Source organism: Brachionichthys hirsutus, chromosome 14 (assembly GCF_040956055.1).
Source record: "Brachionichthys hirsutus isolate HB-005 chromosome 14, CSIRO-AGI_Bhir_v1, whole genome shotgun sequence".
Taxonomy (NCBI): Eukaryota; Metazoa; Chordata; class Actinopteri; order Lophiiformes; family Brachionichthyidae; genus Brachionichthys; species Brachionichthys hirsutus.
In genome coordinates this window covers 2492661-2518463 of record NC_090910.1, presented here as the reverse complement: position 1 = coordinate 2518463, position 25803 = coordinate 2492661, and the positions used below count along the sequence as shown (strand labels likewise).

Sequence of the window (25803 nt, the reverse complement as noted above, 5' to 3'; positions counted from 1 at the left end):
ACAGAACGATATAGAGAGATGAGAGCAACGCCCCTCTCAGCAGGATGCCCTGATCATGGCCAGATATTCTGCTGAGAGGAAGGCTGGAACTGGGGGACCACTGCGGGGCCCGAGGTCACGTCTCCTGTGAGGGACCGCTACGGGGCCCGAGGTCACGTCTCCTGTGAGGGACCGCTACGGGGCCCGAGGTCACGTCTCCTGTAACTTCTTTAGCACTGCTGCACGGTTAGCAGGAGCGAATGTAGCATTGCCAGTCCCTCCCTTGAGCCAGTCCCAACTCCAAGGCCGGATAAATGCAGAGAGTTGTGGCAGGAATGGCGTCCGGCTTAAGACTTTGCCGAGGGGAGAGGGTCAAAGAGTCCGTGTCCAGGGTGAGAAGGGTCGGCTGTGATCCGACCTGCACGCCTCAGAGTCCTGGAGTACAATGCGCTGCAGTCTGTGTCTGTCCCTGGTGGTGGCGCCAGCGTACCACACGGTGATGGAGGAGGTGAGGACGGACTCCACGATGGAGATGTACGGAAGTTATGCCAGATCGGTCGAGGCCCGGGTTAACGACCCCCCAGCAGCGTTGTTAACGGGACGCTGCTGGAAACTAGATTAATGCAGGCCGAAGGCAGAGACGAAGAAGAGGAGGAAGACGAGTGCATCAGCAGTGAGAGAAGAGGGAATGGAAGAGTTTAGGAGCTTCTTGAGAAAGGAAGCAAGGCTAGAAGCAGGATTGCGAATGATTAGATATACAATACAATATGCAGTGTGTGTGCGTGTGTGTGTGTGTGTGTGTGTGTGTGTGTGTGTGTGTGTGTGTGTGTGCATGCAGGTCAGCTGCAGCAAGACGGCATGTGTGTGCAGCCGTGGCAGTGTGACTGTGTCGACTCACTGGGGCAGATCTGGGTGGCCGGCAGCTGGCATCAGGCGGGCTGCAACAACTGCACCTGCACCGATGGGCAGCTCGTCTGCACCAATCACAGCTGCCAGACCACCTGCGTGTGGAGCTCCTGGTCCACGTGGGCGTCCTGCAGCGTGTCCTGTGGGAGGGGCCAGAGAACCCGATACAGGCACGTGTTATAATGCCTACGGTCACGTTGTTTTCTTAAAGGAACAGAACACTAACGTGTTTGTGCTTCTGTTGTAAAACAGGTCCTTGATTTCAGAGACGGACGGGACAGACTGCCAGTTCGAGGAAGTCCAGCATAAGCCCTGCGACCCTGGATCCTGCCCGCCTCTCTGTCTCCATGACAACCGGGAGTTCGGTTTGGGGGACGCATGGCTGCAGGGCGAGTGCAAACAATGGTGAGATGGCTGCACACGAACAGAGGAATATTTGCACCATCCAACGTGTGATATTTTAAAGGTGGGCCGCTTTGCCTTGCAAACGCTCGGCCTGGTTTTGTCTCCCAGCACATGCACCCCGGAGGGACATTACTGCCAAGACATCGACTGCAGAGGTCGGTCCTTTGATTTATCGTAAAGACGGGGCAAATTAAGTAGACTGTCGAGAGGCTGATGAATAACATAAAGCTTAAAGCGCTATTTTCCTCATAAAGTTGACGTATACAGTGAATTGATTCATTTCCTCTTGAACTGGAACGCTGACCTTTGACCCAGTCCTGCATGCGGTTTGCAGTGGACGGAGGCTGGACCCCGTGGTCAGTGTGGTCCGACTGCTCGGTGAGCTGTGGTCGGGGCAAACAGGTTCGGACCCATGCCTGCATCGACCCCCCCCCACGCAACAATGGATCTCTCTGCACGGGGCCAGACAGAGAAGCGCAGGAGTGCCACGCGTCTCCCTGCCTGGGTCTGTTCCCACGCTGATTATTGATGAATTCATTCATTGATTATCTGAGATGTGTCGCTATTCCAAAAAGACACAAATTGAAATTTCTAGGATATATTTTTATGCTTGCACAAACAGAATTTCAGTTGCAACATGTTCTGGTTATGCTGACTACAGATGACCTTTGCCCCTGGTCGCCGTGGTCAGTGTGTTCCCGAAGCTGCGGCGCAGGTATTGCGTCGCGGCACAGGGCGTGCTTGTGTGAGGAGGAAGGAGATGAAAGATGTCCCGAAGGTATGGAGGCTGAGAGGAGCAGCGAGGAGACCCAGCTGTGTTACACACGACCCTGCCCAGGTACGCAGCACTCTGCGACAGCTGGAGCTCGATGTGATCGCCCGGTCTAATGGACAACGTGACTCCAGGCTAGGGTTGCAAAGGGGCGGAACATCTCCGGTAAATTTCCATCGGAAGTTCAGCTCGGACATTTTGGAAATATTCAATTGCATATTCCACATACACATCGGATAGTGCATGTGGCATTTTTCCATTAAATAAGAGAACAACAGCTTATAAGAATGCTAATGTAATGACACGAATAGATATATAGCTAGACTAGCTTGAAAACATCTGGCAGGAGGCAGAAAACAGCTTCACATTTGAGGTAGCTAGCGTCTCTAGGAGAGTGCCTCATAGATGGTGAATGAAGTGATGCTAGCTACGGCTTATTTAGAATCTAACTCATCAGCTAGCTAGCTACGAGATGTGCGTGTTCTGTTACCTGATTGGTTGCCGCGTGTTCTGTTACCTGATCGGTTGCTGCGTGTTCTGTTACCTGATCGGTTGCTGCGTGTTCTGTTATCTGATTGGCTGCTTTGTGTTCTGTTACCTGATTGGTTGCTGCGTGTTCTGTTACCTGATTGGCTGCTGCGTGTTCTGTTACCTGATTGGTTGCTGTGTGTTCTGTTATCTGATTGGCTGCTGCGTGTTCTGTTATCTGATTGGCTGCTGCGTGTTCTGTTACCTGATTGGTTGCTGTGTGTTCTGTTACCTGATTGGTTGCTGCGTGTTCTGTTACCTGATTGGTTGCTGCGTGTTCTGTTGCCCGATTGGTTGCTGCGTGTTCTGTTGCCCGATTGGTTGCTGCGTGTTCTGTTATCTGATTGGCTGCTGCGTGTTCTGTTACCTGATTGGCTGCTGCGTGTTCTGTTACCTGATTGGTTGCTGCGTGTTCTGTTATCTGATTGGCTGCTGCGTGTTCTGTTACCTGATTGGTTGCTGCGTGTTCTGTTACCTGATTGGCTGCTGCGTGTTCTGTTACCTGATTGGCTGCTGCGTGTTCTGTTGCCTGATTGGCTGCTGCGTGTTCTGTTGCCTGATTGGCTGCTGCGTGTTCTGTTACCTGATTGGTTGCTGCGTGTTCTGTTACTTGATTGGTTGCTGCGTGTTCTGTTACCTGATTGGCTGCTGCGTGTTCTGTTATCTGATTGGCTGCTGCGTGTTCTGTTACCTGATTGGCTGCTGCGTGTTCTGTTACCTGATTGGTTGCTGCGTGTTCTGTTATCTGATTGGCTGCTGCGTGTTCTGTTACCTGATTGGTTGCTGCGTGTTCTGTTACCTGATTGGCTGCTGCGTGTTCTGTTACCTGATTGGCTGCTGCGTGTTCTGTTACCTGATTGGTTGCTGCGTGTTCTGTTGCCTGATTGGCTGCTGCGTGTTCTGTTACCTGATTGGCTGCTGCGTGTTCTGTTACCTGATTGGCTGCTGCGTGTTCTGTTACCTGATTGGCTGCTGCGTGTTCTGTTACCTGATTGGTTGCTGCGTGTTCTGTTGCCTGATTGGCTGCTGCGTGTTCTGTTACCTGATTGGCTGCTGCGTGTTCTGTTACCTGATTGGCTGCTGCGTGTTCTGTTACCTGATTGGCTGCTGCGTGTTCTGTTACCTGATTGGCTGCTGCGTGTTCTGTTACCTGATTGGCTGCTGCGTGTTCTGTTACCTGATTGGTTGCTGCGTGTTCTGTTGCCTGATTGGCTGCTGCGTGTTCTGTTACCTGATTGGCTGCTGCGTGTTCTGTTACCTGATTGGCTGCTGCGTGTTCTGTTACCTGATTGGCTGCTGCGTGTTCTGTTACCTGATTGGCTGCTGCGTGTTCTGTTACCTGATTGGCTGCTGCGTGTTCTGTTACCTGATTGGTTGCTGCGTGTTCTGTTGCCTGATTGGTTGCTGCGTGTTCTGTTACCTGATTGGTTGCTGCGTGTTCTGTTACCTGATTGGCTGCTGCGTGTTCTGTTGCTTGATTGGTTGCTGCGTGTTCTGTTGCCTGATTGGCTGCTGCGTGTTCTGTTACCTGATTGGCTGCTGCGTGTTCTGTTACCTGATTGGTTGCTGCGTGTTCTGTTACCTGATTGGCTGCTGCGTGTTCTGTTACCTGATTGGCTGCTGCGTGTTCTGTTACCTGATTGGTTGCTGCGTGTTCTGTTGCCTGATTGGCTGCTGCGTGTTCTGTTACCTGATTGGCTGCTGCGTGTTCTGTTACCTGATTGGTTGCTGCGTGTTCTGTTACCTGATTGGTTGCTGCGTGTTCTGTTACCTGATTGGCTGCTGCGTGTTCTGTTGCTTGATTGGCTGCTGCGTGTTCTGTTACCTGATTGGTTGCTGCGTGTTCTGTTGCCTGATTGGCTGCTGCGTGTTCTGTTACCTGATTGGCTGCTGCGTGTTCTGTTGCAGGCTGTCCCATGTCAGAGTGGAGTGTTTGGTCTCAGTGCTCCTGCGAGTCTCCGAGGCAGCAGCGCTATCGTGTAGCTCTGTCTCCGGCCATTAGGGGGCAGCAGTGTACTCCTGTTGATTCGCAGAGCAGGACATGCAGTTTGGACAACTGTGGAGGTGAGTAAAAAACAAATATTCCAATGTCTAAGAATCTGTGTGACAATTTGTGAGCCCATCGTTGTTTACATGCGTAAAATTTAATTTAATTTAACAATTTTTTATTGTTCTGTTCTTGAAACAGGCAATAAAGCAATGCAGGATTTTGTGTTTTTGAATTTGTGTTCGTTGAAACTCTCCTTTTTCTTTTTTGTTCTTTTAGTTTGTGAAGCCCCATTTGTGTACTCGGCATGTGGTTCCCCCTGTGAGAAGCACTGTGCCCTCCAGGGCAGAAAGGATCTGTGTTCAGGCATAAAGGAGTGTACGCCTGGCTGCTACTGCACACAGGTAAATATTTAATTAGCTGAAGTGTAATTTATTATGTAGAGACAATCAGCTATGGTCAAATCAAGGCTTACACTCTTACAATACAGCAAGCCTGAATTAAATCATTCTTTACATCTCTGGACTTAAAAAAAATACTTCAATATTTCTTATTATTAATGGCAAGGAATTCTGAAAATAAATATTGACGGTAATGTAGGAGAAAAAGTTTAAGTACGTTGGTTGCTGAGTATTCAAGATAAAGGTGTTACAGTCAACTGATTTAAAAATCTTGCTGTTGTTTCATCCAACATGAAACACTCCTTCCCATTTATGTTCTTCAAGTGGATGTTATTTCTACAGCTTTAGATGAGAGCATTCAAAATTGATTTATGTGCTCAAGATGTTCTCCTCCATCTCTGAGCAGATATTACATAGTAACAAGAAAAACATCAGCTCTGACAGCATGTTGGTAGGCTGGTAGGCATCCCGTATTGGGATGAATTTACAACACGCTGAGCTGCACATTGATCACATTGATCCAAGCTGTTTGCCACCGTGTAGGATCCCACAGAGCAGCTAACCAAATATGGAACACAGAGTCAAAAAATAAGTCAGTAACATCTAAACAAATGGATAATATTGTATCACTGAATGCTCAAGCCTTTAATAATGGATTTGTTTGGAGTTAGCAGAAAGAGTGGGGAGCATTGTGGGTAAATGAGGGTTGTGTAAACCAAGAAGGCAAAGGCTGAGCCAAACAGCTAAACAACAAGCAAACTCACTGAAGAGCTATGTGCATAGTATCAATATACATCCATCCATCATCCATCCGTCATCCATCCGTCCATCCATCCATCTTCTACCACTTATCCATGCAGGGCCGGGGTTGCGGATGCAACACTCTGAGCAGGTATTTCCAGGCTTCCCTCTCCCCAGACACCTCCTCTAGCTCTGCCGGGGGATCCCGAGGTGTCCCCAGGCCAGCCGAGAGACATAGTCTCTCCAGTGTGTCCTAGGATTCCTTGAGGCCTCCTCCCGGCGGGACATTCCCAGAACACCTTCCCATCCTAAACAGATGCCCTGGCCACCTCAGCTGGGTCCTCTCGATGTGGAGGAGCAGTGGCTCGCAGATCTCTCGCTCCATCCTTCCCTCATTCCCACAAGACCCCAAGATACTTCAACTCTTTCATTTGTGGCAAAAACTCCTCACCGGGGGAAGACAACCTTTTTTCAGATCGAGAGCCATGGCCTCGGATTTGGAGGTGCTGATCCTCAACCCATCCGCTTCACACGCTGCACAATGTACTAGTACACGTTGAAGGTCCAGGCTTGATGAAGCCAACAGGACAACATTGTCCGTAAAAACCCAAGTTGAAATCGTTTGGTCCCCAAACCGGACTTCCTCCCGTCGCTGGCTGCACAGAGAAATTCTGTCTATAAAGATTATGAATGAAACTGGTGATAAAGGGCAGCCCTGCCGGAGTCCATCATGCCAGCAATGCAACCCAACCTCCTGCTTCGGTCATACAGGGACCTGACAGCACTTAGTAAAGGGCCCCAGACCCCACAGACCCCAAAGCACTCCCCGCAAGATACCACGAGGGACGTGGTGGAACGACGATCACATTGTTCCTCCTGAATCCGAGGATCGATTATCAGTCTAATCGTCCTCTCCAGCACCCTGGAGTAGACTTTCCCGGGGAAACTAAGGAGTGCGATCATCCTGTAGTCGGAGCACACCCTCCAGTACCCTTTCTTGAAAAGGGGGGCCACCACCCCGGTCTGCCAATCCAGAGCCACTGTTCCCATCCGCCATGCGATATTACAGCGATGGTCCCTGTACATCAGGAGACTTAAGGTATTCAGGGTGGATCTCGTGCCCTGCCTCCGAGGGGCTTGGCAACCACCCCTGAGCCTCTGTTTCCTCAATGGAAGCCATGGTAGCGGAATTAAGGAGAAACTGTTAAATAGAAAAACGCTTTTTAGTACAATCGCTGGGTAAATAAAACTGTTTAATGATAGCAGGTGAGGCACCGCCTCCTCTGCCTCCCCTGACTGCTCGTCACTAACTGGGACATTCAATGGAACTGAGATGTGCCACCGGTTCACTGTACCTGTCCCATCATGCATCACCTTTTCTCTCATGTTAAACCCAAATGAAAAAAACTGACCTGTCCTTTTGCCACTTCTTCTTGAGTAATTGTTTTCCCTTCCAGGGCCTGCTGCAGCAGAACAGGACCTGTGTTCTGCCAGAAGACTGTGGCTGCATCTACCTATATCACCATTCTTCAAGGCACCCACCCACAGCCGTCACTGTCCCACAGGGGGGCACGGTCGCCATAGGCTGTAGTACCTGGTTAGACCTGTTAAAAACATATGGGGCCCTGATAAAGTTTCCATTTATCCTGTGCAATCCTTCTGATTTACTAAATGGAGTCTGTCTTTAGCAGCAAATGCATTGAACTAAACACAGCATTTAAACTGGATAAATGTCACGGAGGGGTCGGCCTACTGCTGCCATCATTTTTTTTCGAGTGTTTGCATGCCCGATATTTCCCATACTATCATCCCCTGTTTTCTTGTCCAGCCTTTGCCATTATGGGAGCTTCCAGTGTGACATGAGAGAGTGTGTCGGTAAGAAAGCGGAGAAAAGACAGAAATGTAAAAAGCTCTTATTTGAACCATCCCAACATCACGTCATGCTCTTCCTTTCCGTCTTTCAGTCGTCCTCAGTGAGTGGTCAGAGTGGACTCCATGCTCTCCCTGTTCGCCCTCTTCCACCTCACTAAACAGCACCGCCCAAGCCGGGGCTGGCAGTGGCAGGAATATGGTTTCAATTCAAAGGCGTTTTCGAGCCTGCTTGGACTTGGATGCTGGTTTTCCGGTCACTAAAGAGGAGGAGAGTCAATGTCCGGGACCACTTGTCAAGGAGCGGCTCTGTCCAGATGTTAACATCTGCAGAGGTAACTGTTTGTCCAAGAAACAAAAAAAGTTTCTCTCTGAACTGAGGGAAGCCATTATTAGAGACCATAGATGCAGGCAGCTCCTTAAATGACTCAAGAACCAGCTGCTAATTAAACTCCTCAATGAGGAATAGAAATGAACGGGACTGTTTCGCTCGATCTGAACCCCACTCAGCATGTTGCAGCAGCTCAATCATTTATCTCACTGTAGAATTGATTGTACACAGAGAAGGCCATGAGCAAGTCGGTGCTTTGACATGCACGGCACGGTGAAAACACTGAATCACAGATTGGGTCTGAGGAGCATAACCGTCTCCGAGGAGAGGGCGGTGCATTATGGGTAAAATATGACTCAATTACTGTTCAAGATAACACTGCATTATTTATTTGATACATATAATATGAATGGAATAGTAGAAAAGATATATGAACTTCATACATCTAGCTATTTGTGAAAAAACTACAGAGATAAAAATAAAATTAAAGAGGAAAATAATAATTCAAGACAAAAGTGCATAAACGCCAAGAAATTATCAAATGCAATTCTGCTGCAATGAGATTAATGAATAAATGATGTCGACTGTATTTTCTGAATGCGGCTGTTAAAATTTAAGGCAGAATCAATGTTTACACCAAGGTGTAGCAGAAAATCAGTTTTTATTTGTATTTTTTATTGTTGCTAGCTCACTGTGCTACATCCTGATAAGACTATGCCAAGATGTTGTTTAAAACCATTATGACAGCTAACTGTGATGGTTGCACTGAAGGGTTCTGAGAATAGAACCTTGAGGAACTCCATGTACTTCCCTCAGATGTGCAATTACACAATGATTCAAATAAGTCTCTATCCAGCAAGTAAGATTAAAAGATTATTTATGTTCCAGAAACTCTCACCAGTGGTCCAATTTTGAACGCTCTCATCTAAATCAGCCATCTTTAGGTGTAGAATTAACATCCACATGTATGTATGTGTGTGTATCAATGTAAACTGCAAGGAGTGTTTCACCAAGAGCAGCAATTCAAACTTGCAGCAGTCATCAGTGTACTTGAAGTCATTATTCTGAGGCTGAGAGCAGAGGTGATGGTGGCTATGCTCATCTATCACCCCTTCAGATGTGTGCCAGTGGAGTGCATGGAGCGCCTGGACAGCCTGTGCTGACCCGTGCAGTGGTGGAGTCCGGCAGCGCTACAGATGGCCTCTAGCCTCTCCTCCAGGACCCCACTGTACGAGCCGACAGAACCAGAGCCAGAGTTGCAACACAGGACTGTGCCCAGGTACGACTGTTTCTGTATTTAACTCGCCAGACTTATGCAGTCTCAGATGCAAAGGATGCTTAGAAAGTCATTTCCTGTTCAATAAAAGCATATTGTAGGTTCAGATTGCATGATTTAGCTGATTGAGTGTTTCCAGCCCTGCTGTATAAATAAAGAAATGTCAAGTGAGCATCTGGGATCATTCACATTCTGCAGCACATGCAGAAAAGCATTTTAGGTATAAATTTAATTAATTACCTCTGCCGAGGCGGAGGTTGTGGAAACCTCCGCCTCGGCAGAGGCCGTCGGTCTGTTAGCAAGATATCTCAATCGGTTCCGGACGGATCTTGATGGAATTATTAGGAAATGTTGGGAATGTTACCAGGAACAGATGATTACATTTTAAATCTTACGTTTTAACAACGGATTAAAAAATCAATCAACTCTGATGAACTTTTACTTTTCACGGTTGGTGTAAAAAGATTCCAAGAACAATCTAGAACCTTTTGATGATCCAGGTCACCATGTGGACAGTGCAGATCCAGTTAGGAGGGGAATGAGCTGCTTGGCGGAGGTCTGCACTCTCTGACTGCTTTCCTAGTTTATTTGTACTTTTATTTGTTTAGCTTTAGATACTTTATTAATCCCCAAGGGGGATATTATTTTTAAACTCTATATATACACACACCCACACACACAGGCCTAAAGCACACACACAAACATTTATAATGAATACGAGACACACTGGTTTTTGCTTCACCAGGTGAGCGCTGTGAAGATAGGGGGCGGACCTACCAAGAGAGTTGTGCCAATCAATGTCCTCGCAGTTGCACTGACTTATGGGAACATGTGCAGTGTCTCCAAGGATCCTGCCACCCAGGTAACATTTGATGTCTTACATGAAAAGTAGTTGAACATATCAGTTTTTACATTCCTCTTTCCCTCTCTTCCTCTATCTTTGAGGTTGCCGGTGTCCGGAGGGACAGTTGTTGCAGGACGGGCATTGTGTGCCGGTGACGGAGTGTCGCTGTGGCATTCCATCAGGAAACGGGACGCTAGAGGTCTTTCCTAAAGATGAGTTTTCCATAGACTGTAACACCTGGTGAGATTACAGAAGGAGTTTGAGACTGTCAGACACTCTTTTAGGGGTCTCTGTCATTACGATTTATTAGATTGCAAAGATCTATTATATATGCCTCTACTTTTGTCATACCTCTCCAAACTCCTCTCAATCTGCAGTGTATGTGAGAATGGCACTCTAGTGTGCATCAAACTTCCATGCCCAATATATGAGCCATGGAGCCAGTGGACCTCCTGCTCAGCCTCCTGTGGGCGGGGCCAGAGGATGAGAACACGCCCATGCCAGGACATAGAGGGCGGGTCCTCCTGTTCCGACACCGAGCAGACGGAGATCTGTGATATGCCATCATGTCCAGGTCTGACATGGATTAATTATCCATATTATTAGATGAGGATGTCCGAGACCTTTGCACTATATCAGCCAACACGTTCAGACCTCCATATGTTTTCCCTCTCACCCAGTGGGATGTTTGCTGAGTGGGTGGTCATCCTGGAGTGAATGCAGTTCCACATGTGGCGGCGGATTGTCAATGCGGAACAAGACGGTTATTAGAGAGCCAGAACCTGGTGGGATGTTTTGTGTCGGACCCCTTGAACAGCACACAGTCTGTAACACCAACAGCTGCCTGAATGGTGACAAACACAAACACACACCTTCTGTATTAATGCCTACTCAGCAGTGTGATTCATGAATTATATTTAAATGAAGTAATAACTGCAAGAACTTGAATTGATATACTGTGTACCTTATAGCAACAATGTCATTAGCTAATTCTTAATTCTTCTTAATTAGTTAACCTACGTTTGTTACAAATCTCCATCTCTAATGGTAAATGCACAGCAAGCCGAAACGCAAGCGTACCCCTATTTTTCATCAAATCTCGGTAACATCCAATATCCGGGTCCAATCTTGATGAAATTTAGTGGTGAGATAGAGGCCCCCATCCTACATGACTGTGTCAAATTGCATAAACATCAGTCAATAATCAACAGAGATATTGAGGAACAAATTAGGTCCCAAGCCCGGAATGTCATCCGGAATAAAACTTTGCCAAAATTGGACATGCAAAAAAAAAAAGAAAAAAAAAAGGATTTTTCTCATTTACAGTTTGGATTTATCTCTAACAATTTTTAAGTTACAACCTTTTAAAAAAGTGACATCAAAACTGAATATTTTATTGTAATTACTGTGGCGGCTAAAGAATTAAATAAAAAAACAAATAGTTACTTAACAGCATGTTGTAAAACCCCGGGTTTACGGCACCAGGAGTAAGGAGATTATGGGTTGTTTTTCCTAACTCTAGGAGCAACCGCAGCTCCTGATACTACAACTGAGTGCGCAGCCCTCCGTTTCAATATAGGGTTAAAACCAATCCTACCGAAGGTGTTGGAAGAGGGTGGATCTTTGTTTTTAGGCTGATATATTGTGGAAGCATAACCCAATTCTATTCACTACTATTTTATCTGACCTCTGCCCTGCTAACCTCCGCGACACCGTGGTCCCCGAAGAGACCAGTCTACTTTATGTGACCACGTGCGGCGGATCGGGTCAGTAACGTGAACTGCTTCTCTAGGTTTGGTGCAACTTGGTACTCGGGATGATTTGGAGACCTGGATAAGGCAGATCCCTAGGACAGCATCTATATCTATTTCAGTCAGGTGGAACTCTAAGACTTTAACATAATCTTCAGAACCTACTAGAGGCATGGGCAAACCCAGGCCCGGGGGCCATATGCGGCCTGTTGGTCTTTTTAATCCGGCCCGCCAAACTTTTCCAAATTATATCATTAAATAAAATTGTATTATAATTAAACCTAATTCATTTGACCTTTTCTCTGTAATGCTACCTGTAAAAGGCCAAATCCTTTAATGCAATAGCTTTCATGTGTTATTTATATTAGCCCACACAAACGCTCCATCCATCTGTTCCTGGTCCGGCCCCTCTGTCAAATTTTAGAACCTACTGTGGCCCGCGAGTCAAAAGGTTTGCCCACCCCTGTACTAGATGGTAAGCTTGGCATAAAGCTGAGTTCTTTTTACGTCAAGGAAGAAGTCAAAGCGGGAAGTATGCTTTTGGTAATTTATTATAGGCTTGGTTTTTTTAGGAGTAAATAGCGTTAAGCTGGGCAAAGCAACACAATTAGTAACATCAAATAGAAATAAAAAAAGATTAAATCATATAATAATAATCATCCTCACATCTAAAACATCCTATCCTGACCTTATCCCTACCCTTACTCCGCTGGAAAGGGGAGCTTCGATGGAGTGGAGGGAGCGAGAGAGCCAGGAGAGGGGAGTCCTTTTTGATGATCAGAGTCTTTAAAGTTCTGGTTGGAGGTTGGATCCAGTAATTTCTATCCGGCCAAGATAAAAAAGTCACAGGCTCCCGGTTGGGGAGTGTCGGGCTTCTCCGGTGGCGATGATGGTCAGCCGAGAGAAGGATTTGAGGTGGATTCTCCCTCCGGGGAGAATCGGTCACGAAAACTCAGTCCTTTTGCAGCGAACCATGCCCTTTTCCATTAAGGACTTGGCAGCGGGTCTCAGCTCGTGGACCGATCAACGACACTCGAGAGATAGACGGTGGAGGACCGACTGGTCAGACCAAGACTTCACTCAGGCAAAGAAGAGAAGTTCAAGGCCTTCAGTCCTCTCCGCTGCGTGGATGGAACGGCACACTGCTCTTGTCCATCGTCGGCTGGCGCTCAGCAAGGGTCTGGAGCAATCTCTGCCGTCTCTTGTTTGGAGACGGGGTTTTATAAACTTGGTGCTCCCTCATCAAACTCATTTTCTCAGAGGGCCACATCAGCATTATGGTTGCCCTCAAAGGGCCAGTTGTAAATGTAACATTGTGTAAATGTAACTAAATGTAATGTAATGTAAATAAATGTAACTACTCCTTAACATGCTGCTAAATAACTATTTACTACTACATACTTAATTAAATTATAAATATTACATATGCAATTGCATAGTTCTAAAAATATATCGATTCCTTACTGCTGTAAAAATATCCGCCGAGGTTATGTAATCACCGGCGTCTGTCTGTAATTTGTTCTTCAATATCTCCATTGATTATTGACCGATATTTAGGGAATTTAACACAGTCATGTAGGGTGGGGGGGGGGGGGGGGGTCTCTATCTCACCACTGAATATCATCTGGGTCGGATCCAGAATGGAGTCAGCAACAAATATTTAATTTAACATTTAAACCCCATTTACAGATTAGAAATCAGTTACAAATACACATCAACTCTGATTCACTTTTACTTTTCAACATTTTACAAAAACAAATGTCTGCACAAAGCTCTTGCGGGCCACAAAAAATGACGTGGCGGGCCACATTGGCCCCCGGGCCTTGAGTTTGACACATATGCTTTAATACATGATTATACTTGTAACCGGTGATATATGGGGGAAGTAGGGAAGGCTTGGGGAACATAGGGAAAACTTATTTACTTAAGATTCCTTTACTACTAATGAGTTCAGATAATCTTAAAACTGTGCTTCTGTTAGGCGTCAGTGGTATACCTCTCAGTACCCTATTAACGCCACCTTTCCTCTTTAAAAGTGAAAGCATATCTCAGCTGCATGGCCTTATAGTTACCTCTTCTCGCCAGTAGAGGGAGACGTTTGACCTCAAACACACTTGACAATGTTAAGGAGTAGTTACATTTACTTTACATTAAATGACATTACATTTAGTTAAATTTTTTACTGCGTTATGGTTTACATTTGGCCTTTGGAGGGCAAACATAATGCTAATGTGGCCCTTGAAGAAAATAAGTTTGACACCCGTGACCTAAATGGAGCTGCGCTAAAGGGAATGTCAACAAAACAGTCATAAGTCAGTCAGTCAAACTTTATTAATAGAATACAAACCAACGTTCGGACAACTCTGTTCACTCCCGGAATAAGTTCGTGCATTCACGTGCAATTCATGCGATTAAGGTTGTGCTATGATATGAATGTTTTTATCATTTTAAATGTTCATACCCCATATGACTGCTATAAAAATGAAGATGAATATATGACTAGACTGGCATTTTTAAACGCATATATTAAGGAATGCACATATGCAAATATATTTGTGATGGGTGATTTGAATGCAAACATCTCTGATGAACCTGATGTTTAAGTTCATGTCCAGACTTGATGGGTCCCGAAACAGGATCATATTGATGCTTAAAATCCCAGGTGCAGCTCGGTCAGATATCAATCGTATCTATGGAAACATTGGTATTGGTGTCTGTTAAGACTCTCCTGAATAAGATGATGTTTTGCTGTGTTTTTGTGTTGTATGTTTTTACTATTGGGTCTAGAGCCTGTAATAAAGTTTATATATAATACGATACCGTACGTACCGGTAGCTCTTACCGGTATTTGCGCCGCCTTCGTTGAAAACAATGTATTTCCAACTCCATTTGTCACAGTTCAAAGCTACATGAACAGCTGTTTATGTGATCAATCAATCGCACTAAGAGACCAGTTAATCAATTCCATGATTTAGTAGACCAGGGCTCAGCACGCAGCGGGTCCTGGAAAGCAGACAGACGAGACGAGACAAAGAATGCAAGCAGTGACGAGAGGCGCAGAGAGGAAAGAAAACGTCTGCTCTTGTCAAAGACCGTTTTTACTGCTGTTACTTTGGCGATGCCTCCTGAATACGGTAGCCATAATTAACCAATATTGATCCATATATAAAGCGCATTGGATTATAAGGCGCACTGTCAGTTTTTGAGAAAATTAAAGGCTTTTGGGTGCGCCTTATAGTGCGGAAAATACGTATATGTTGATTGTATGTTCATTTGTATTGCAGAGTGTCCCGCTGGGCAGGTGTTTAGTGACTGCTCAGACTCCTGTCCTCATGTCTGTGAGGACCTGTGGACACACACTCAATGTTTACCTGGACCCTGCACCCCGGGGTGTATGTGCCCCCCTGGACAGGTCAGAGAAGCTTGTGTGGTGTAGATGCATGTGGCTTTTGACAACTGTAGGCCTGATTCTTCCCAGTCTCACTGCGCCCCTCATAGGTGTTACATGAAGGCTCCTGTGTGTCCCACATTGACTGTCCCTGCTCATCACTGTCCCTTCCGGCCAGTCACCAAGGCTTTAATGTCAAATCTGAAGAGATGACAGAAGCTCTGCTGCCCCCGGGAGCAACCATTCAGCACCTCTGCAACAGCTGGTAATCGATTTTACACGGCCTGTTCTGTTCAGCAGCAAGACTGTCCTTTTCTACCATCCCTCTGTTTTGAGGCTGCATCTGAAAACACTTTGTTTGGGAAGCCCTATTAAGGGCTAGACGACCACCATCCTTCCATTCCCCAAAGAAACGGGTCACACTACTCTACACAGGACTGGGACTGGGCCTAAACGTCTGGGCCTAAAAGCAATAAGCTGGGCAAAGCACATACACGTAATAACACCAATTGAATTAAAAGATCAGAATTAAACTGTTCTGTCCCTAGCCGTTACGTCTCTCATAGCGAGTGTGAACAAAAATGTTTTAGAAGGGGATTTATACCTTTTTCCAGCCAAGATCAAAGTATACGTTCTTTTAGAGTGTCAGGTCCCCCGGAATGGCGGTGAAAAACGATCGTTGTGATCTCCAACACCCGAGACATAGACAGTAAAGGACGGACTGCCAATCCGACCAGTTCTCATCTCCGGCAAAGTGAAAATACTAAGTCTGTCCTCTCCTACTGTGGGCCAGCGGCCTACAGCGGCCCTCAGAAGCTATCTCTCTATCTCCGCCCCCCCCCCCCCCCCCCAGTCTATACTCTTAAAGAGATTATATAGCAATAATAAAAACCAGGTACATTACATTGATTCTTCTCCTGAGAATTATACAAAGATTAATACACATCACGCTTGACTTAACATTTGTTGAACTCATGTTCAAGATTATAATCATAACACAGTCGACACTTGATCAAACTGTTAATTTAATCAGGTTTCAGCTACCAATTCCCCAATTTTGCCAGGAGAGGGAGACATGTTTACAGAATGCTACATTTTACCAAACTAGGTTTAGTCCATATAGCACAGTTCATATGTGCATATATTTATATTTATGTCCAGCAACCATTTAACCTCAACCAAACTTGACAAAATTTATCTCACTTATTTGACTGAGGAGACAATGACAAGACTACACTAATGTCATTATATATTAACTAACTAAATAAATAACATTGATGAAGACGAGGCTAAAATGCACTTGAAACAATTCCATAATAAAAACAAATGAAAACCAAAATATTTCATGCTCATCCAAACAAAAACAATTAGGAAACAGAATAAAGGATTACCAATCCAAATTGAAGTTTAATTTCCTGTGCTGACTCTGGACTGGGGGCCAGAAGTAGCGCCTGAACATTGGTGAGCTATTCCTGGAGAGAGCCCTCGCAGGCACGGGCAGAACATCCAAACTCCCAACAGAGAGGAATTGAACTCGGTGCCACCTTTCTGTGATGCAACACTACACACTGCGCCACCCATGTCTAAATCAAATCTTCTTTAAAATGTACCAGATCCGATCTGACAATTGATATTTGAAACCCCTTTCAAATCACCTTTGTGCTAATATTTAACGATGTTGGTAGAGCTGACTGTCACTGCGTCCAATAGAGTTGACGCAGTCTGTCCAGCCACAGACACGATGGAAGTCGTTTCTTCTCCCTCTCAGTGGTTCGGATACTCGTTAATACTCAGCTGTGTGTCACCGTTCCGTAATACCAACACTGCTGTTTTTGCCACCTTTGCGCCCCTTACCTTCTGTTGACTCTCTGCAGTGTGTGCCAGGGAGGAGAGTTCAACTGCACATCTGAGCTGTGTGATGGTGAGTGATCTTCCGCCACAACTGTTCTTACCAAACACTTGCACTTTCTTGCACTGATTTAGCAATGACCAGCAGCAATAATATTTGCTTGCAATGTGAGGACCATGATTGATATGTTGAATATCTCGAGGTTGTAACAGCTGCTGCAACAGTTGGCTCAAATTACTGGCAGACAGTTGTATCATTTATGGTCTACATCTGGTAGAGCCCTCTGTCAGCGCGACCTTCAACTCCCACCTCCGGGAGTGTTGCTCCCAGATTCCGGGAGAGGCTGGGTACGTTGAGTCTGAGTGGACTGTGTTCTTCACCCCCATCGTTGAAGCGGCTGCTTGGAGCTGTAGTCGCGGCAACCCCCAAACCCGGTGGTGGATGCCGGAAGTAAGGGATGCTAACAAGCAGAAGAAGGAGTGTTGTTGACTCCTGGGACTCCTAAGGTAGCCAATGGGTACCGGCAGGCTAGGCTTACCAAAGCCCGAGTGGTCATGGAGGCAAAAGCTTGAGTCTGGGAGGAGTTTGGAGAGGCCATGGAGGAGGACTTCTGGTTGGCCTTAAATAAATTCTGGCAAACCGTCTGTCGCCTCAAGAGGGCAACGCGGTGGAAGGGAAGCAGCTGACCTCAACTGGGGATATTGTCGGGTGGTGAAACGAATACTTGGAGAATCTCCTCAGTTCCGTTACCATGCCATCCATGGAGGAAGCCGAGCCTGAGGTCTCAGAGGTGAACTCGTCCATCACCCGGGCTGAAGACACTGAGGTGGTTGCAGTGACGTGCAGTCAGTGGAGGCAGGTGAGGCACAGCCTCACCTGCCATCATATAAAATCATATAAAAATCATGTATTTGTATTATTAAAAATCATATAAAAATCATGTATTTGTATTATTAAAAATCATATAAAAATCATATAATATATAATATAACATCAGTGATATTATATTGTATATTTTTTTATTTTTTTATTTTTAATAATGCAATTAGTGCGTCACGTATTCTTGTGCTCAGCGGCATTAAAATACTGCAGAATGAGGCCGCATGTAATACAGCCTTCAGCCCATAGGAGACCAGTGAGTGATTCAGCGCACTCATCAGCTGATCCGCTCGTTCGAGACGGGCTTGTAAACACGGAAGCGCTGGCTGTCTGGATGTCTGGACGTGAAGCAAGAACCCTTGTTTCCTGCTTTTCCTGCCTTCTTCTCTCAACTTCTGAAGATGTCTGGACTCGGATGGGATATTGCGACATGAAGAATTTACCGAGAAGCCTCCAAACGCGAGCAGCGACCGCGCGTATTCATGGTCATGGTCATTCATGGCGGTTCCCCTTTTCAAAAAGGGGAACCGCCACCCCGGTTCCCCTCCCCCCCACCAACTATGGGGGGAGGGGTTCACATTCCTCAACCTACCGGGGAAAGTCTATTCCAGGGTGGTGGAGAGGAGGATCAGACATCGATCGAACCATGGATTCTGGAGGAACAATACGTTTTTTGGTCTCGGACGTGGAACGCTGGACCAGACCTAGGACATGCTGGAGAGACCATGTCTCTCAGCTGTCGTGGGAATGCCTCGAGATCCCCCGAGAAGCTAGAGGAGGTGTCTGGAGAGAGGGTAGTCTGGAAACCCCTGCTGCGACTGTTGCCTCTGTGACCCGGCCCCAGATAAGCGGTAAAAGATGGATGGATAGATGACAAATACTGGAATTTTTGTTAACCCTTTCAAAGATGAAAATACAGACATGCCTTTTTGTGTAAGCTCATTTTCTGTCCCATATGCACACCTTTCACCTTTCATTCCCATCATTGCTGCATTTTCTCCGAGAGGCCTCTTGAATCAAAACTGCAAGTTCAGCATTGAATCTTTGCAGGTCTAAAAACGTTGAGACTTTTTGTGCATCATCCAGTGATAATGAATAAAAAGCCTTGTGTTGTCGTATCTCTTACTGGAGCCGAGGAACAGGGTTGTCTTCCAACCGCAGGCAGAGGGAGGTGCGATGACCTCTGACATGAATACAGTATGTTGATAATCCTCTTCCTGATCTCGCTCAGTGGACTGTGAGTGGGCCAGCTGGTCCCAGTGGAGTCCGTGTTCATCAAGCTGTGGTTTGGGCCGACAAAGCTCCACCAGAATCGTGCTGCAGTCCAGCCGGTATGGAGGGAAACCCTGCGAGGGCCCAGACCGCCGCACCACAACCTGCTTGGCCCCCGACTGTAGTGAGTAAAAGATGATGACATCAACAGTGACGGCTGTCGTCACAGCAGTGTGAAACCTTTGAATCCCCCCTTACTGCTGTTCATCCTCAGGAAGCATGGAAGCAGATTTACCACGTAGATTCCAGGGGATTCGTTGAACGGTAGATTTCCAGACAGCCGACCGTCCTTCAGCTGGAATTACAATAATGATGGCTGAGTTTATTAATCAGAGCTGGCTGTCTGGATTTGTTGAGGGGTCCTAAGAATCATCAGGGGTTGAGTACAAATACTTCATAGGAGAGAAAGACAGAGACGTTGTTCTGTGTAGCGTGAAGTGTGTAGTGTGTAGTGTGTAGCGTGTAGTGTGTAGTGTGTAGTGTGTAGTGTGTAGCGTGTAGTGTGTAGTGTGTAGCGTGTTAGTGTGTAGCGTGTAGTGTGTAGCGTGTAGTGTGTAGCGTGTAGTGTGTAGCGTGTAGTGTGTAGCGTGTAGTGTGTAGTGTGTAGCGTGTAGTGTGTAGTGTGTAGCGTGTTAGTGTGTAGCGTGTTAGTGTGTAGCGTGTTAGTGTGTAGCGTGTAGTGTTTAGCGTGTAGCGTGTAGTGTGTAGCGTGTAGTGTGTAGTGTGTAGCGTGTAGTGTGTAGTGTGTAGCGTGTTAGTGTGTAGCGTGTTAGTGTGTAGCGTGTAGTGTTTAGCGTGTAGCGTGTAGTGTGTAGCGTGTAGCGTGTAGTGTGTAGCGTGTTAGTGTGTAGCGTGTTAGTGTGTAGCGTGTAGTGTGTAGTGTGTAGCGTGTTAGTGTGTAGCGTGTAGTGTGTAGTGTGTAGCGTGTTAGTGTGTAGCGTGTAGCGTGTAGTGTGTAGCGTGTAGCGTGTAGCGTGTAGTGTTTAGCGTGTAGCGTGTAGCGTGTAGTGTGTAGCGTGTAGTGTGTAGCGTGTTAGTGTGTAGTGTGTAGCGTGTAGTGTGTAGCGTGTTAGTGTGTAGTGTGTAGCGTGTAGTGTGTAGTGTGTAGCGTGTAGTGTGTAGCGTGTTAGTGTGTAGCGTTTAGCGTGTAGCGTGTAGCGTGTAGTGTGTAGTGTGTAGCGTGTTAGTGTGTAGCGTGTAGCGTGTTAGTGTGTAGCGTGTAGCGTGTAGCATGTAGTGTGTAGCGTGTTAGTGTGTAGCGTGTAGTGTGTAGCGTGTAGCGTGTAGCGTGTAGCGTGTAGTGTGTAGCGTGTAGCGTGTTAGTGTGTAGCGTGTAGCGTGTAGCGTGTTAGTGTGTAGCGTGTAGCATGTAGTGTGTAGCGTGTAGCGTGTTAGTGTGTAGCGTGTTAGTTAGCTTTGTGCTAGCCCATGAAGAGCTTTGGACATTGAGGTCCCTGTAGAGAGATAAGATGGACGAATGTGATCCTTCATTAAATGTTCCATTTTAGAGTCGGGTCAGGGCGTCGGATCGTCGGGTCCCATCATGCACCTCGTTGATGATGGGAATGTGTGATTGAAGTGATGCATCCAGGATCATCTTGTTTGCATGATGAAGCCCCCCCCCCCACACACACACACACACACAAACTAGACCCTCTCTCATCCCCTCACCGTCTGCCCATCTCTCATCTGTGCTCTCGTTTGCAGGCTGCCCCCTTGAGGAGCAATGGAGGAGGAGCATGGACGAGGAGGTCCTGCTGTGCGAGAGGAGCTGCCGAGAGATTTACTCCCCTCCCATCAACTGCAGTCACTCCTCTGAGGGCTGCGTGTGTCGGGAGGGGTTTTACCGAAACATGGAGGGGGGGTGTGTCATTCCCGCCCTCTGCCCGTGCCATGACCAGGGCGTCCTGAGGGAGGTAAACACACACACACACACACACACACACACACGTTCACTGCTCAGCTAGCTTGAGCTTGAATCTTACACCATTGTTGTTGCCTCTTTGTGGCGTTTGAAACTTTGCTTGAGCATGTTTCTGCACCCCCCCCCCCCCCCCACACACACACACACACACACACTGCCATTGTGTTATTTACTGATGAAGAATGGCCTCTTAGATGATTGACATGCCCTGCGAGACACATTATACGACGCAGCGTCTCCAGCCCTCATCAATTATGAAGGGAAACGGCAGTCGGGCTGCGACTTGGCAAAGCTGGAGGAATGATTTATGATGGGGGGGCTATTATGGGATTCTAAGAATGAATCAAACACTCCTCCCCCTTGATTTATCTTTATCAGTATTCCTTCTTCCTTCATCATCTCGTGCTCTCTCCATCACTCCTGTCCTCTGTCTGTCTCCCTGTCATCCTTACTTGTCATCCTTTCTTCATTCTCTTTGTGTAAAAGCCTATAACCCTCTACAGCTTTCTAACCAACCGCTTCAACCACACACACACACACACACACACAATATATCATGAAGTTTTATGTATTACTATAATTACAGCATTATAACAGGTACCCATAATGTAAATTATGCAGTGAGATATTTAATGATCCACTGAAGAAATAGATCCTGAGCTCTGCTGGTTGTGTGTGTGTGTGTGTGTGTGTGTGTGTGTGTGTGTGTGTGTGACCCAGGCTGGTTCCGAGTGGGAGGAGGGATGCCTGTCCTGTCGCTGTGTGAACGGGAGGAAGTCGTGCCTGCTCAGATGTCTTCCTCTTCACTGTGACGAGGTGAGACAGGAACTCTGATGTCGTCTGTAATTCTACCTTTTGACACAAAAGGCATTGAGATCATCCCTCGTGTTTCTGCGGAATCTTTTGGGATTCGGTTTGGATGATTGCGTTGTCGTGTCATGCATGAAGTGCCTGCTTGCCATTACTTGTGACAGACCGGTCACATAAAAAAAAAATACTGGATGACCTTTGATGGATGGCTGGTTAGCCGGTCAACCAGCAGCAGGCCGAGAGTCAGAATCAATCAGGCAGGAGCTTCGCACGAGGCAAATGAAGAAACGTAAAGTCCAACTAAAATATTAATGCATTTCTGTAGTTCTAGAGACAAATGGAATTTCTGGTGCAGCTTCTGACCAGGCTGTCCTCGGTGAACGCCGTTGGTGGAGACGTCCCGCTGAGGCTGGACACACCATCACTTATCACGCCGGCCGTAAGTGATGGCCGGCCATGAGTCTGAGTGTGGACCCCAAGACGCAGAGACGGAGACGCAGATTAATCGATAACCACAAATAAACAATATCTCGACTGTCCCAAAAGATACAAGGAAAGCTAAGCTATGATGGACAGGCATCAATAACAAACTAACCTACACTGCCAAAACAAGAATACACTCAAAGGATGGACAGGCAGCATCTGGAGCAAGAGCAAAAAGACACGAGGAGACGGCGAACACGGGTGTGGATAACATAATCCGGCATAATCCATGCAAACACACGCAGAGGAGATTAATCTGAAGTCTCTCCCAGCTGTAACACGGAGCAGAAAGCTACAAAAGAAGCCCCTCCACTCATGATTTAGGATGACAGGTAACGACGGGGACACAGGTGTGTCTCAGGTGTGTCTCACTCTAAGCAGCATCTGCACCGTAACCAAAAGAGAGAACGGGGAGGAGTGGGGGAACATGGAGGAACACAGAACTGGACGAAAGGCAAATGTTAAAGAACTCGATCCATTCATTTGGTCCCATTTACAATGAAGTCTCGTGTCTTCTTCTCGTCATCCTGTAACGTCAGCCTTGTGTTTTTGTGTAAACCCACCCCGATAGACGTCACCCCCATCCTCGACACTCGGGGCTCAGTGTGCAGCTTTAATGCATCGGTGGAAGCTCTTATTATCCCTGGCAATATGAAAATATCTCTTAATGTCTCCTCTATCACGGGTCGTGATGATCAAGCTGGTGGATCCCAGAAAGCAGAGAGAGAGGCATGAGAAAAAGGTCAACAAAAACACTTTACTCAAACACAAAGAGGCAAATACAGAGTAACATGAAACTAACTAAATGAGCCAACGCTTGGACTGGAAGGTCCCAGAAAATGTTTTAACATAAAATATAGCCAAAACAAAACCCTAAATGCTGAGCTCTACACGGCAGGCAGGCGCTGGAAAAAGACAGACATCAGAAAGCACTGCCAAAACCAAAGATATACAAATGTTACGGTCGCGGAGGAGAAGGCAAAACACGCTTGAGAACTATCAGGTACGGAGGAACCCAATCATGATCCGGCACCGGAGCGTCAGCAGGGTGGGTCTAAACGGCAAATGACAGGCAGGTATGTCTCCAGGTGTTCAGCCAACTCCCCCGCGGCCACGCCCAAAATGCAAGGCATGAAAACACCAAGTCAGAGAAGCAGCTCATCCATGAGAACACAAGTAAAGGCTGTAAATGGGCTCAAAGTTAGCATTGTTTTGATTTATCTTCATTTAAATATTCTAACATGACGCCGCTGCTTTTTTTGAGGATCTTTTTAATGCGATGTTTTTGATGCCGATGATTCTTTACTTCTTTTTCTGGAACAGACACTTTAATAGAACTCCTGTCTCAGATTCAGCTTCCCTGCACTGTAATTGAGGAGTCCTTCCCTTTGAGGGAGGCTCCTCCCTCCCTCTGCGACGGCAGGCTGGAGACGGTGCCGAGTGGGACGACAAGTCTGTAGGGGGGGTACACGTAGGAGTTTGTGAGAAACGGAGGGTGATGCTGATCATGTACCTCAGTGCCTTTGAGTCCTTATGTCAGTGTCTCTCTCTTCTAATCTTGAATGTCTCCTTTTTATTTCCTCTCCTTCACCTTTCAGTTACATTTTCTCTCCTCTACTTCTTATTTCCTCCTTTTTGCGCTAGTAATTCTTGTCTTTGTGATTCACTGTGTCGGGCTAAACCTGAGCAGAGAAACATGCCGAGTATTCTGCATTTCTTCTGGAACACTTTTTCTGAGTTTATTTTTAACCGTGTTGGTTTCCATGGGGTGCTGATGCTGGAAGCTTGCCGTAGTCTAGACCTAAATATATACAACTTAATGAATTACCATGGTATTTTGTGATGCATTCATGGACTCAAAAGATGGGTCTTAGTGGTTTTGGTCATCATTTGACTTTTCCTCAAGCATCGCTACGATGTTTACATCTTTTTTTTCCCAAGGATATTGCATCTAATGGGGGCCTTACTTTTAGATGTTTTGTTTACAGTGTTTTAAGACCAAATTAGGAAAGATAGAAAATAAATACTGCACTACTGATAGTCCTTAGTCTCGAAACTCAATTTTCTAGCCATCGTAGACATTTTTTTTAATTGAGAATGATGAAATACAGGGGGCCGTCAAATTACGACCACGATGGGTTCCGAGGGTTTTGTCGTAAATCGGCCCATGTTAAATTACCGTAAGTATATTATGCTGCTTTATGATTCTGTAAATGAGGAGTAGACTGTCGTACACTCGATTCACCTGCTTTCCTGTATGTCGTAAAAACCCAACGTAATCAGACACATAAAGTCGAACTGTCGTGAGTTGCATAGGTTGTAAGTGGACGGCCGCCTGTACTGTTAAATGGTAACTAATGGCTTCTGTCTCTCAGGAGGAGGTGAAGGTGGAAGAACCAGGCAGCTGCTGTCCCGTCTGCAGAAAGCAGTTTCCAGGTTCGTACAGTATGTAGAAAAACATCAATGAATAAATCAATGACCTGAGAGGATCAAACAGGCACAGCTTTTACATTTAGACAGGGTAGACCTCTAAAGTTGAAAGACTCCATGAAACAAAGTGGTTTCATGGAGTCATGTGGTTCCCGTCATGATTCTAAACCTCTTTACTGGATTTAAATGGGCTATAGTTAATTTGTAGAAGTGCTATAATTAGTGAGCGATTACATTATTTAGCCCAGATTGAGACCCTAACCCTCCTCCCAGTGGGGGGAATATCACGCATCAACAAGCGAGCATTGCAATGACACTTTCAATGATGCTTTCTGTCTTCTTCCCCTCCTGAGTCCTTTCTCGCCTCCTTTCTCATGCAAATAAAGACAAAAAAACACTTTCCAGTTTTCTCACTTCCGGCTCCACGTTGTCTCCTTCTCTTGGCTTCTGTTTGGCCCAATGAGTCTGTCCTTTCTTATCGGCTGCCCCCCCTCTGTGTTCCTGCCAGGGGATCGTATGCCCGAGTGTCGTCGGTATGTGCAGGTCAGGAACATCACCAAGGGAGACTGTCAGCTTGACAATGTGGAGGTCAGCGTCTGCAGGGGACGCTGTTTGTCCAGGACTGATGTCATCCTGGAGGTACGGAGCGATGTCCATGTCCAGATATCTGAACATGCATTATCGACCTCAACACGAACACCATAAAGGTCTCTAAATAACATAACCAGCGGTGTTCACAGAAATCACATGCACAGAAAGCACCATCTGAATGTTAAATCCAGGCGAGCACACTAACATGCACTGAACTCACCAGTGTGTGAACCACTCAACTACCGATGGTGTTACAATTACCATGCAGGTTCTCTTCCCGGCCTCCATCTCTCAAAGTCGGGAAGAAGCTAAGCAAAGCAGAAAACCAGAAGGGAACAAAATGTCAGTCAGTTTTATTGCTCAGCATGGAGATCTGACATGTTGCAC

The 25803-nt window shown here is 46.3% G+C and overlaps 1 protein-coding gene across 1 annotated transcript in view; it reads left to right on the top strand.

The window, feature by feature from the left end:
* sspo (SCO-spondin) overlaps positions 1–25803 on the top strand; it is an 89816-nt gene that overhangs the window by 61730 nt on the left and 2283 nt on the right. Inside the window, 21 exon segments of the mRNA XM_068747943.1 lie at positions 818–1055; positions 1138–1290; positions 1399–1445; positions 1625–1795; positions 1952–2128; positions 4499–4654; positions 4857–4981; positions 7177–7316; positions 7548–7594; positions 7684–7923; positions 9037–9198; positions 9941–10057; positions 10141–10279; positions 10417–10607; positions 15075–15202; positions 15289–15443; positions 17053–17099; positions 20886–21094; positions 21823–21918; positions 24771–24831; positions 25334–25464. Coding sequence (XP_068604044.1) covers positions 818–1055; positions 1138–1290; positions 1399–1445; positions 1625–1795; positions 1952–2128; positions 4499–4654; positions 4857–4981; positions 7177–7316; positions 7548–7594; positions 7684–7923; positions 9037–9198; positions 9941–10057; positions 10141–10279; positions 10417–10607; positions 15075–15202; positions 15289–15443; positions 17053–17099; positions 20886–21094; positions 21823–21918; positions 24771–24831; positions 25334–25464 — 2930 coding nt within the window.